This window comes from Numenius arquata, chromosome 26 (assembly GCF_964106895.1).
Source record: "Numenius arquata chromosome 26, bNumArq3.hap1.1, whole genome shotgun sequence".
Lineage (NCBI taxonomy): Eukaryota > Metazoa > Chordata > Aves > Charadriiformes > Scolopacidae > Numenius > Numenius arquata.
The window spans coordinates 6,063,526-6,075,245 of NC_133601.1; the positions used below are offsets into that span (position 1 = coordinate 6,063,526).

General features: G+C 62.9%; 1 protein-coding gene across 1 annotated transcript; it reads right to left on the reverse strand.

The window, feature by feature from the left end:
- Window positions 1-4,929: 4,929 nt before the first annotated feature.
- On the reverse strand, window positions 4,930-11,092 carry GCK (glucokinase). The gene is made up of 10 exons (XM_074164298.1): window positions 11,048-11,092; window positions 8,282-8,444; window positions 7,984-8,138; window positions 7,620-7,739; window positions 7,433-7,528; window positions 7,095-7,194; window positions 6,116-6,299; window positions 5,657-5,812; window positions 5,170-5,403; window positions 4,930-5,074 (listed from the first exon to the last, which is right to left on the reverse strand). Exons 1-10 carry the CDS (start codon window positions 11,090-11,092, stop codon window positions 4,930-4,932), a joined length of 1,398 nt encoding a protein of 465 aa, XP_074020399.1.
- Window positions 11,093-11,720: the final 628 nt, after the last annotated feature.

Here is an 11,720-nt window from a genome sequence, read left to right on the forward strand (position 1 = left end):
CCCCACACTCTGCACCCCGCATCCTGCACCCCACACCCCGCATCCTGCATCCCACACCACACATCGCGCATCCCACACTCTGCAACTGGTACTCTGCATCCTACACCCCACACGCTGTCTCCTGCCCCCCACATCCCACACCCCACATCCTGAACTCTGCATCCTGCACCCCCCACCCCACATCCTGCATCCCCGTATCCCACACCCTGCACCCCTCATCTCACGTCCCACGCCTGCCCCAGGAGTGAGAAGCCACTTGGGGGTCCTTGGTCTCTAGGAAGGAACCTGCCTGCAGCCCTGCAGGGTGGGGGTGAGACAGGGACCCCAAAATGCATCCTGAAGAGGGGGGGAATGTTGGAGGAGCTACTATTGCTGGCACCTGAGATGGGGGTGACGTGGTGACAGCGGCCCCCGACTCACCGCTCCTTCCTTGTCTCTGCAGGGCTCAGCACTGAGTGCCACCTCCTGAACCTCCAACCCTCTCCCAGCCCCACTTGCCACCCTGAACCCTGGATTCCCCTCACTGTGCAATAAAGCATCTCGCCCCAGGCCTCCACATCTCCTGAGGACAGTGGCCCTGCCATCCCCCATGAGCCTGTCCTTTTGGGGAGGACAGGTGTCCCTTATGTTGGGGACATGCCAGGTCCACGGGGACACCGGCGCAAAGCCCAGGCTGAACAGAGGCACCTCCCTCTCTGGGGGTGCTGCGGATGGACGGATGTACGAGATCCCCTCATTGGGTGGTTTCTTTGGCCGGAGTGAGCAGCGGAGTGCAGGGGACCCACTGTCCCCTCAGTCCTTCTTGTCCCCGTGGGTGATGATGCAGGGAGTTGTAGTCGATGTTCCCCGACACGTCAATGGGCATCACCGAGAGTATCTGCTGCACCCGTGTGGGGACACGTACCCAGTGGGCTGGGCTGGGTCCCTGTGGGGACTGTGGGGACAGGGACCTTGGGGGACACACAGGGACATTGGGTCCAGGATCTTGGGATCGGGAATTGCGGGGGACACATGGCAATCTTGGGGACACGGTCCATGTGGTGCACACGGGGATCTCAGGGATGGGGTTTGGGATTACGGGGATGGGCACACAGAGACCTTGGGGATAGAGTCTTTGGGGGACACACAGGCATCTGGGGCCAGGAGCTGTATCCCTCTCCCCGGGGGCAGGCAGAGCTGGGTGTCCTGGGCACCCGCTTCACCTGAGGGTCCTGTTGCTCCACATCGTGCAGGGATGTGCGAGGGGAGAAGATGGGCAGGGGACCATCATGGTGACAGTGACAGCCAGGGGAGCCACCTCACCTCCTTCCAGGGAGAACTTACCTGCCTGGGGAGAATTTACCTGCAGGGAGAGGGACCGGCTGAGCCGGGGGTCAGCTCCTGTCCCCATCCCGGGGGACACAGGATCCGGCCGGGCCCCCTGAGGGTCCCTGTCACCCCCCGCTCACTTGTCCTTCTTCACAGTGCCAGCAGGGTCCAAGAGCTTGAAGGCGTTGAGGATGGACTCCTTGGGGTCGGCGCCTGGGGGGAGCATTAGGTGGGGTTTGACCCAGGACTGACCTCTGGGGTGTCGGGGGGTGTCATGGGGTGTCAGGGGGGAACCTGGGGCCACTCACCGTTCAGCTTCTCGCCGAAGGGCATCAGGAAGATGTTGAAGTTAATGGGCCCCTTACGCTCTGCCACAGCATCTCCTCCTGCTCCTCATTGCTCGTGTTTGTCTTCCCTGAGGGAGATGCGGTGACAAGGCCACATGGCACCGGGGACAGCCTGGCCTAGGAGGGAGAGGTGCCACCGGAGGTGCCAGCTGGAGCATGGGGGTGTGTGCCTCTGGAGATAAACTGAGTGGTTCCCTCCACACACCCAGGTGGCCCTGGCTGTCACTGCCCCTCACTTGGCATCGTCACTTCCCCATGCCTGGCATCACATCTGTCCCCACACTTGGCACTGTCACCATCACCCACTTGGCACCGTCACTGGCACCATCGGTGCTCTGATCTTGGCACCGTCACTGTTCCCACCCTTGGCACTGTCACTCCCCATGCTTGGGATCATCATCGCTGTCCCCAGCTTGGCACTGTCACTGTCCCACATGTGGCATCACCAACTGTCCCACACTTGGCAATGTCACTGTCCCCAACTTGACATCATCACTGTCCCTGCAATTGGCATCACCACATCCCACGCTTTGGACAGTTGCTGTCCCTACACTTGACATCATCACTGTCCCCACACTTGTCATTGTCACAGTCCCACACTTGGCACTGTCACTGTCCCCTGTCCCCCGTCCCTGTACCGACTTGGCTCTGCAGCTGTTCCTGTCCCCAGGCGATGCCCCGCTGACCCAGCAGCTCTCCCTCAGCTCTGCCACCGTGATGGCCCTGTCCTGGCTCTGGTCGGTGCAGCTGAAGGCCTGGAGCAGAGCGGGCGGGGGGCACAGGGGGGTATGAGCCTTAGGACCCCACACCCTGGGACCCCCCTGCTCTGGGTTCAGCTCCAGCCAATCAGAGCACAGGGAATCCACTTTTTTGGCCCCAGCCAATCAGAATGCAGGGAATCCCATTTTAGTCCCAGCCAGTCAGAGGACAGGAAATCCCTTTTGTTTGGCTACGGCCAATCAGAGAGCAAGGAATCCTCTTTTTTTATGGTCCCAGCCAATCAGATCAAAGGGAATCCCTTTTGTTTGGCCCTGGCCAATTGGAACAGATTCCTACTAGCTGAGGGCTGCCACCAATCAGAGCTCAGGGATGTCTTTCTGGTAGCAACCAATCAGAACAGGGAATTTAGCTGGCTGAGGGCTGTGGCCAATCAGAGCACAGGGAACCCTACTGACTGTAGCCAATCAGAGCAGAGGGGATCCCCTTCCCCATCTCCAATAAGCTGGGGGGATCCTGAGGCTGCCGGGGCCTTCATGGCGGCACCGCTGAGATGTCCCCATCCCTTGGGATGACCCAGACCCTGGGGCTACCCCTCCCCAGTGTCCCCAGCCCCTCAGCCCAGGGGTCACCCCACACTTTGGGGTGGCCCCAAAACCCCATGGTAGCCCCAGGGTCACCCAATACCCTGAGATGTTCCTGGATTCTGGGACACCCCATGTCCCAGGGTGGGCCCAGACCCTCTGAGTTGGTCCAGACCCATATGGTGGCCCCAGATGTCCAAGGGTGTCCCCGGACCCCCAAGATGGCCCATACCATGGGGTCCCCCCCCAGCACTGGGAATGACTCCAACAGCCTGAGTGGGTCCCAGACCTTGGGGTGCACCCACACTACCAGGGTGACCCCAGCACCCTGGGGTGCCTCAGACCCTCAGAGGGAACACGTCTTGGGGTGCTCCAGGACACCAGCTTCCAGGGGTGCTCCCACACACCCAGAGGACCCCAACACCCTGGGGTGCCCCAGGAGGACCTCAAGACCATCGAGTGCTCCAGACCCCCAGAGGACTCCAACATCCTGAGGTGCCCCAGACCCGCAGAGGGACCCAAAACCCTGGGGTACCCTCAGGTACCCAGATGGACTCCAACACTCCAGACTCTGCAGAGGACCCCAATACCTCTGGGTGCCCCAGACCCTCCATGGAACCCCAACACCCTGCCCCAGACCCTCTGAGAGACTCAAATCCCTGGGGTGCCCCAGAATTTCATGAGGACCCCAGCACCCTGGGGTGCCTCAACCCACAAAGGGACCCCAATACACTGGAGAGCTCCAGGAAGACCCCAACACTGAGGGGTGATCCCAGATTCCCCTGGGGAACTTCAAAACCCTGCCCTGGACCCTCTGGGAAACCCAGCACCCCGGAGGGACGCTGACACCCTGGGGTGCCCCAAACCTTCAGGGTGATCAAAATCCCTGGGCTGTCCCCAGACCTCCAGAAGCACCCCAACACGGTGGGGCACCCCCAGTCTTCTCTGCAGCATCCACATACCCTGGGATGCCCCATCCCTGGCTCCTGGGTGGGTCCCTGGTTGCAGTCACCATCCCTACTGCGGGCCTGGGCTGGGGGTCCCCGGGGTGCCATGTTTTTTATCCTCCCCCCCTGCCCTGCCTTACCTCCTTGAGCTAAATCCGGCAGCGGACGCGGGCAGCTGAGCCGAACTCAGTGCTGACACTGCTGGGCTGTGCCGGACACAAGCCAGGCTGGGGACCCCCCGGGTGTCACCAGAGGCAGGGGACACTATTTTTGGCTGCTGGGGAAGGTGGCGGAGCTGTGCCAACCCAGCGCATGAAACAGCCCAGGTGGGGCACTCCTGTACCCCCTGTTTGGGGCAGGCTGGGACCCGCTGGGTTTTGGGGTGCTGCTGCTGGTGGGAGTGGGGTTTAGCCCTTGGCGGGGGTCTGTGCCCCCTTTCTGGGGGGATCAGCACTGGGAAGGGGAGGGCGGGGTGCCCTCAGGCTCTACCCCCTCCTTCCCTGTCCCTGGTATGGGGACAAGGCTGGAGGTGATCCCCGAAAATCCCCGTCACATCCAGGACAGCTCTGGTGCACCCGTTGGTTCCTGCACCCCAGGGCTCACTGGTGGGGGCTTGCCCGGCCACCCCCAGCCCTCAAGTACCCCCCGACCAGACCCTTATTTCTCAGCCAACTCCCCTGGGGGAGGCTCACCCCCAGAGAAGGGGCTGGGGGGTGCCTGGAAGCTCCACTCCCTGCAGCTGGGTGAGGATGCAGGGGGCCGGGGAGGCCCGGGACGACTCCGGGAAGACTCCCCCACCATGGGGGGAGTCTCCGTGTGAGCAGGCGGAAGACGAGGAGCTCTCACTCAAGTGGCCCCAGAGGAGAAGTCCACACAAACCCCATTTATTGGGGAGCCGGGAGCTGCCTCTGCCGGCGGCAAATCCCATCCCGCGTCCATCTCTGCTCCTTGCAGAGCTCTGAGCGGGACCACTGTCCTCCCGGTCCCCCCCGCCATCATCATCCTCATCCTCCCCTGAGTCCTCTCTCACTGCCCCATCATGCAGGCCATTTTGCAGGCGACGGCTGAGATGAGCGCGGCCCCACGCCCGCTGCCTTCCTCCGACTGGATGAAGGTGATGTCGCAGCCGGGTGTCAGCTGCCGAACCGTGGCATGGAAGCGGTCCTTGAAGCTGCCGGAGGGGAAATAAACAGTGTCAAGACTTAGAGGATGCAGGAGGAGGAGGAAGGGGATGGCTGTGGGAGGAAGGCTCCTGGGGATCCTCACCTGGGATGGAGCTTGTAGACGGAGCCGTCGACACCCACGGTGATTTTGAGGGTCTCTTGACTCCGGCTTTCCCGCATGCGGTTGATGACGCCGGCCAGCCCGGCCGAGCACATCTGGGCAGCACGGGTGGAGACGCTCTCGCAGACCATCCGCACGATGTCACAGTCCGTCCCCGAGGGCAGCAGCTCAAAGGCCGTCAGGATGTTGTAGATCTGCTTGCGGTCACCGGAGTCACTGGGACAGGGAGAGACCGGTGCGTCGATCAGGGGAGGGGGGGACACAGGGATCTGTGTGCGGCGCTTGCAGAGGGCTGGTGTGGGGTGAGGGGACAGGGGACCCCAAAGTGGTACAGAACAGGCTAGTGTGGGGTGATGGGCCATAGGGACCCTGCAGTGGGACACCCCGCTGTAGGGTGAGGGAACAGAGGACCCCCTGTGGGGCAGCGCAGCGGGCTGGTTTGGGGGTGCTGGTCCTGCCAGCCCCGTACCTCTCGATCTGCGACACGAAGCGGGTCTCGAACGTCCCACGAGTCTTGAGCTTCTCGGAGGCCTCCCCATTGAAGAGCAGGTTCTCGTCCACCAGCTTCAGCAGTACCAGCCGGACGATCTCCCCCATGTACTTCCCCCCGATGATCTTCTCGTAGCTGGGGGGGATACAGGCAAGGAGAGGCTGTCAGAGCCAGGACCTGGGGAGGGGGGGCCACGTACCGTGGCACCCCCTCTTTCCTCCCCCCTCTCCTTGCCGGACGCATCCCTGCATGCGGGCACAGCAGCCAGGGTGAAGGACCCCCACCTTGGGGGTACCTGTGATGAGTTGCTCCGGTCTCAACTGAGCCCAGTGTGGTGCGGGTGGGCAGGGGGAAGGAAAAGGGTGGGCGGAGGGGACGCGGCCAGGGCCGGGGCCGGGTGGGGACACCCAGAGGAACTGGATCTGTCCTATTCCTTACAGTTGCTGACCGGGGTTAAGTGAGGTCTCGTCCACCACGCGGTCGTACTCCAGGAGGAACTCGTCCAGCTCCCCCGAGGCGCCGAAGGCCCCCCACTCCGTGTTGACGCACATCCGCCCCTCATCGCCCTCCACCAGCTCCACGTTCTGCATCTCCTCCATGTAGCAGGCATTGCAGCCCGTCCCTGCCAGCAGGAACCAGGGATAGGATCCCCAACACCCACATCTCTCCCATCCCTACGGTACCGTGGCCGGGGGGCTGCACTCGGAGCTGTACGGCCCCATCCCGACACGGATCGGGAAGCTCAGCCCTCCTGCTCCCCCCCCAGCTCCTTCCCTGCAGCCTCGGCAGCTGCTTGTCACCAGTGGGTGTTGGGGACGGCCACCGCAGTGTTCCAGGGTCTCCGTCTGCCTCTTGGCAATGGCAGCCCGGCTCCTGGAGGAGCTGATAAACAGCCCAGCGCGGTGTTTACCCAGGCCGAGAGCCGGCACGGAAAGCCCAGATGGCTGCGTGGTTGATGGCACTAAGGACAGCGGGGATCTGGGGGGCGGCGGGGGGCTGCTCCCCTGGGGCAGCGAAGGAGCCTGAGGGGTTCAAACCCACCTCCCAGGCTTCCTGGCACGGCTGGCACCAGCTACCTCCAGTGGGTCCTCACCCATACGGTGAGATGCTGGAGCCACCAACAGCCAGAGAGAGGACATCCCTTGGGACAGACCCATGCCATGGGTCACCAGACCCGTTGCGGTGACCACCCCCCATCCACCTGGAAGGTGCTCCCACCACTGTGCCGGGGCCAGGTGATGCTGTTTGGCGTCCCAACCTCAGGAGACCTCAGCAGGCTGCTGCTGCCACTCCCCTGCTCCTTGGTGTGTCCCCCCAAAAAGGACAAGCGCCTGCTCACAGTAGGGGAGCGTGAGCGGGGCAGTGGGAACAGTCCCCCCCGCTGCCTGCCCGTCCCAGCAGGAAGGGGCCATCTTACCCACAATCATCCCAACCTCGCACCGGTGATCTTCGTAGTAGCAGGAGATCATCGTGGCCACTGTGTCGTTCACCATTGCCACCACGTCCATCTCAAAGTCCTGGGGAGGGAAGAGTGACCGTTGGGGTCTTGCCGGGGCTCCAGGCTGTGCCGCAGCAGGGCTGGGGGTCCCCGAGGGCGAGTTTACACACACATATCACACACACGTGTGTGCACACATATGGAACGACCCTTCCCAGGGACACAAAGGGCTCTGGCGGCCCCATCATGGGGACAGCCAGGGGTGCTGGGGTCTCACCCCAACTACGGTACCAGCACAAACCATATGATCATCTCACCCCTCGCCGTTTGATGGCATCTCTCAGGAGCCCGACCACGTTGTTCCCTTCCGCGCCAGAGGCTTTGAAGCCCTTAGTCCAGTTCAGAAGGATGCCCTGGAGTGAGGGGAAAGACCGAAAGAAGGCTGCGGGTGTAGCTGGCTCATGGGGACCCCCAGGTCCTCATGCTGCCCAGCCACCTCCTCACCTTGTCGATGTCCTCGTGCCGCACGGGGAAGGAGAAGGTGAAGCCCAGGGGCAGCTTTTTGTGTTTCATCTGGTGCTTGTCCAGGAAATCGGAGATGCACTCGGAGATGTAGTCAAAGAGCTGGAAGAGAGGAGGTGGAGCCTTCGCTGGGGGCTATCCCCATCCTCCCACTGCCCATGGCCATCACCGTCCCCACCATGGGTCCCCTGAGTGTGGCCACCTCCCTGCCACCCCCTGGCTTCTGCCAGCTGGAGGGATGGGGGATGTACGCCCCGCCATCCCCACTGAAACGCAGCATGGTGTGCCCCTGCCTAGTGACAGGGCCACACGGGAAGGGACACAATGGCCCCTCTGCCCAGCTCACCATCTCGGCCGTCCCCGTCATGGCATCCTCCGGGATGGAGTACATCTGGTGCTTTGTCTTCACCTTCCACTGTCCTTCCTCCCCCTCGCCCACTTTCACCAGCATCACGCGGAAATTGGTGCCACCGAGGTCCAGCGACAGGAAATCTCCAACCTCTGCAAAGCCGGAGAGGGGGGACACAAGGTGACCAGTTCGGGGTGATGTCTCGAACTCCTGCACTGAGCTCGGTGAGGTCCGGGTAAGCGGTGACACTGTAAAGGACCGGGAGCGATGCCCGCCCAGCCCAGCAGCGCTGTACCTGAGCCCTCGGGTGTGGAGCGGACGTAGGTGGGCAGCATTTTGACAGAGGCTTCCTCGTGCGTCTCCAGCTTTAGCCCTCTGTCCATCTCCTTTTGCATCCGGTACATCACCTTCTTCAGATCCTCCTCCTTCAGCCGAAACTCCGACAGGATCTGCTCCACCTGCGGCGGGATGGACAGCATCAGCTGGGGACGGGGACCCGGGTGGCCTGAACTGCTATAAATAATCCAAATTTTCCTTCTCTTCACCCTGGTTTTCCTCATAAGCACACAGACACCCCGGACCACCTTATCCCAACTCTCCACTATCCTGCCTCCAACTTATTGGACATGCTGGTGAATCTGCAGGGCCAGCACGACCCACTGCTGGCCCCAAATCCTCTCCTGGCTCTACCTGCAAGACATCTGCGGTTGGCACAGGGGTCCCTGTGCCATCACCTTTAGCCAGTTCATATTCCACGAGCTCGGATGGTTGCTTTGAAGCTGGTGCTGTTCCAGCAGGGCTTGGACCGGTGACCTGGGACATCCCATTCTGCCAAATCCCAGGGTCTTTCCCAGTGAGAAGCACTTCCAGTGATGCCATTTAGGGGCTCAGCAGCTCCTACTGAGGACACGGGACCCCTCTGTGTCTGCAATGACGATGCTGCGTCCTCCTCGGTCCCCCGGGAGCATCCCTCTCCCTGTATCCCCCCAAGAGCCACAGATACCATTTTTGGCCCATCAAACTTGGCGTGAGTGGGGGCCAAGGGCAGGCAGGACTGTGGGCAGGATATAGAAAGTATTATCGGGAAATGCTCCCTTGCCTCGCTACCAGGGAGAATCGCAGGGCCCACTCGAGGGAAGCGCCTGGCAGGCAGGACCTGTATTTACCCTTTACGTAGCAACCCGGGGCTCCGCCGCCGGCGCAGCCTCCATTAGCCACGGCACGTAATCGGGGGCAGGCAGCCCTGGGCTGTCAGATGGAGCCGGGGGGAGCGAGCGCTCGCTGCTTGGCCAGATGCAGCCGGCGGCATTAGAGGGCTCATTAGTCACCGGGATCCGGGCAAGCTTAAAATGCTCCCGCTGGCACTTTCGCCGGTGGATGGATGTTTTCCTCAAGGCTGCTGCTGCTTCCCGCTGTGTTTCGGGGTAGGGCTTTGGGATGTGGTTTGGAGCATCCCGGCACAGGGAGAGCACCCGCTGCCTCAGCTCAGCCAAACCTGCGCCCGCTCGGCCGCTCCCCAAGACCGTCCTGATAAATCACCCAGCCCCAAACACCATCCCTCAGCCTCCAGTCCCCAAGCAGGGGCTCATCCCAAACATCTCCTTGCCCCCAAAGCACCTGCCCCGCAGAGCCCTCGTGTCCGGGGGGGGGCCTCAGCCCCTATTCCCATCCCTGCACCCCGGCACCTCTCCAGCAATTGTCCCCACTCTGTCCCAATGCCAAAGCCCAGGGGCTCCATTAACCCATTAGACAAGACGCGGCTGCATCATGGGGGACACCACTGTATCGGGGCAGGCCACCGGCATCACGGAAAGGGGGCGGGGTAGCCCAAGGCAGCACCGCAGTAAGGTTGGCCATGACACCGAGGGTGTTCAGGCTGGGATGGCTAGAAAAATCCTGACAGGAAAAGAGTGGGGCTGGATTCGACCGTCTTGCTGGAGCTGGTGGCTGAAGGCATCCGGTGCTCCACAACGCAGAAGCCAGCCTGCGGCGCCGTTTGGCACATCAACGCCAAATTTGCTGCAGCTGGAGGGTCCCCGTCCCTGGGGCTGGCACCCGAGGATGGCAGCAGAAGGTCTGAGTTTTATTCCTCCGGCAGTTTTTCCATCTCAGGCACTGCGTGCCCTGACTCATCCCCTCATTTCGCCTCCAAAATGATGGTTTGGCTCTTCCTCAGTGGGATTCAGCTCTTCCCATGCGACGGAAACCGGCTCTTGGCTTCCCGAGGAAACTGCTTCCTCTGACATATCCCACAGAGGGGACAAAGCTGGAGACCGCGTGGCTGAAGGCTGCCGTGGCTAGTGATGCCCAATTCTGCCAGCCACATGCTCCTGCCCCTGGCACATGTTGTGTCCCCTCAGCGTTCCCTTGGATGTCCCAGTCCGCAGTGGGGAAGCCCGTGTGTCCTCCCCCATGGCCTGGCCCCATGAGCTCAACCCATCTGGAAGAGGAGACGGGAACAGCTGCCCCCAACCGATGTTTGGCTGGGCACGAGCCAGGTGCCATTCTCCTGGGTGCCTCGGTGACAACAATGACGACCAGCCAAAGGAGGTGATGGGCCCCATCTCATCCCGGGGCTGGCAGCCGCTTGGCTGGCAGCACAATGCCAATGGTGATGCCCAGGTGGCGGAGCCCCCCAGCCAGGTGGTGTGGTCCTGTAGGTGGTCCCAGCTCCATCCAAGTCCTCGGCACCCTGGGGACGGGGCATGGCCTGTGCCATGCCGACAGCCGGTGCACCAAAACACAGCACCCTGGGCTTACGGCGCTGGGCCCCCTCCATGGAGCGTGCCGAGGGGTGACCTCAGGGACAGGGACCCCCCTGGGCACATCGGGGCTGACCCCAGGCTGCACGGCTTTGCCCTGGGAGCTGCTGTTCCCCCTGCCAGCCGTCCTCCCCTTCCAGCGACCTCCATCCCAGCGGGAGATGCCCGCAGTGCCCAGCAGCTCGCCACAGGGATGGCGGGCAGCTCGGGGAGGATCCATGCTGCTCCCCACACCCACCGGGTGCCCCCCACCACGTCTCCCCGCCACCCCCCTGGGATCGCCCTGGCAGCAGCCTCACCTTCTCCTTCCTGCCACTCTCCATCCTGGCTCGGTGATCCAGCATGGGGGCAGCCGTCGGGGCGGGGTGGGCTGCGGGCCGAGCCGTCCCCCCCGCAGACCCTGGGCTCCCCGCTGCCGTGCCTGCCCGGGGCACTGAGCCCCCTTCCCCGTCCTGGCGCTGGGCTGCTCCGTCTCTCGCTCTGCCAGAGGATGCTCCACTTTCGCTGCTTTTTCTCAGCCAACGGCGGCTGCCTCCTCTTCAGCACCTGCTGAGAGGGGGGGTCCCGATCTTCTACCCCCTCTCCCCCCAGGCCTCCAGACCCTCAAGCGGAGGGGCAGGGAGAGGGGCCTGGTGCCCCGGCAGGCTCAGCCCTCTCGCCCCACATCCTTCGCGCCGGGGGGGATGCGGGTCACGTTCTCCCCACTCGCTTCCTACCAGCGGTAAATCTATTTACCGGGCTGCAGGATTATTTTCAGGGGGGCGAGGGGTGGCAAGCCCACCCCGGTGGGTTTCCACAGCCGGCGGGGAAGTCCCAGTGTGGTGGCAAGGCTTGGCTGGGACCCCTCCCCGCCGGGGGCCGCTGGCCCCGTCATGCGAAGCACCACGCCCCGGGCCATCCGTGTCCCTGCTCCAGTTGTCATATCAACGGCTCGATGTGCTGGCGGTGGTGGCAAGCACTCCACCGGACGGC

Bases quoted from the DNA above. Each gene is read 5' to 3' on its own strand.
- GCK (XM_074164298.1), bottom strand. From the start codon at position 11,092: ATGCTGGATCACCGAGCCAGGATGGAGAGTGGCAGGAAGGAGAAG. The intron at 8,445-11,047 runs GTGAGGCTGCTG...ATCCCGCCGCAG, and splicing joins AGAGTGGCAGGAAGGAGAAG to GTGGAGCAGATCCTGTCGGA. The intron at 7,195-7,432 runs GTGAGATGATCA...TTCCCTCCCCAG, and splicing joins ATGCCATCAAACGGCGAGGG to GACTTTGAGATGGACGTGGT.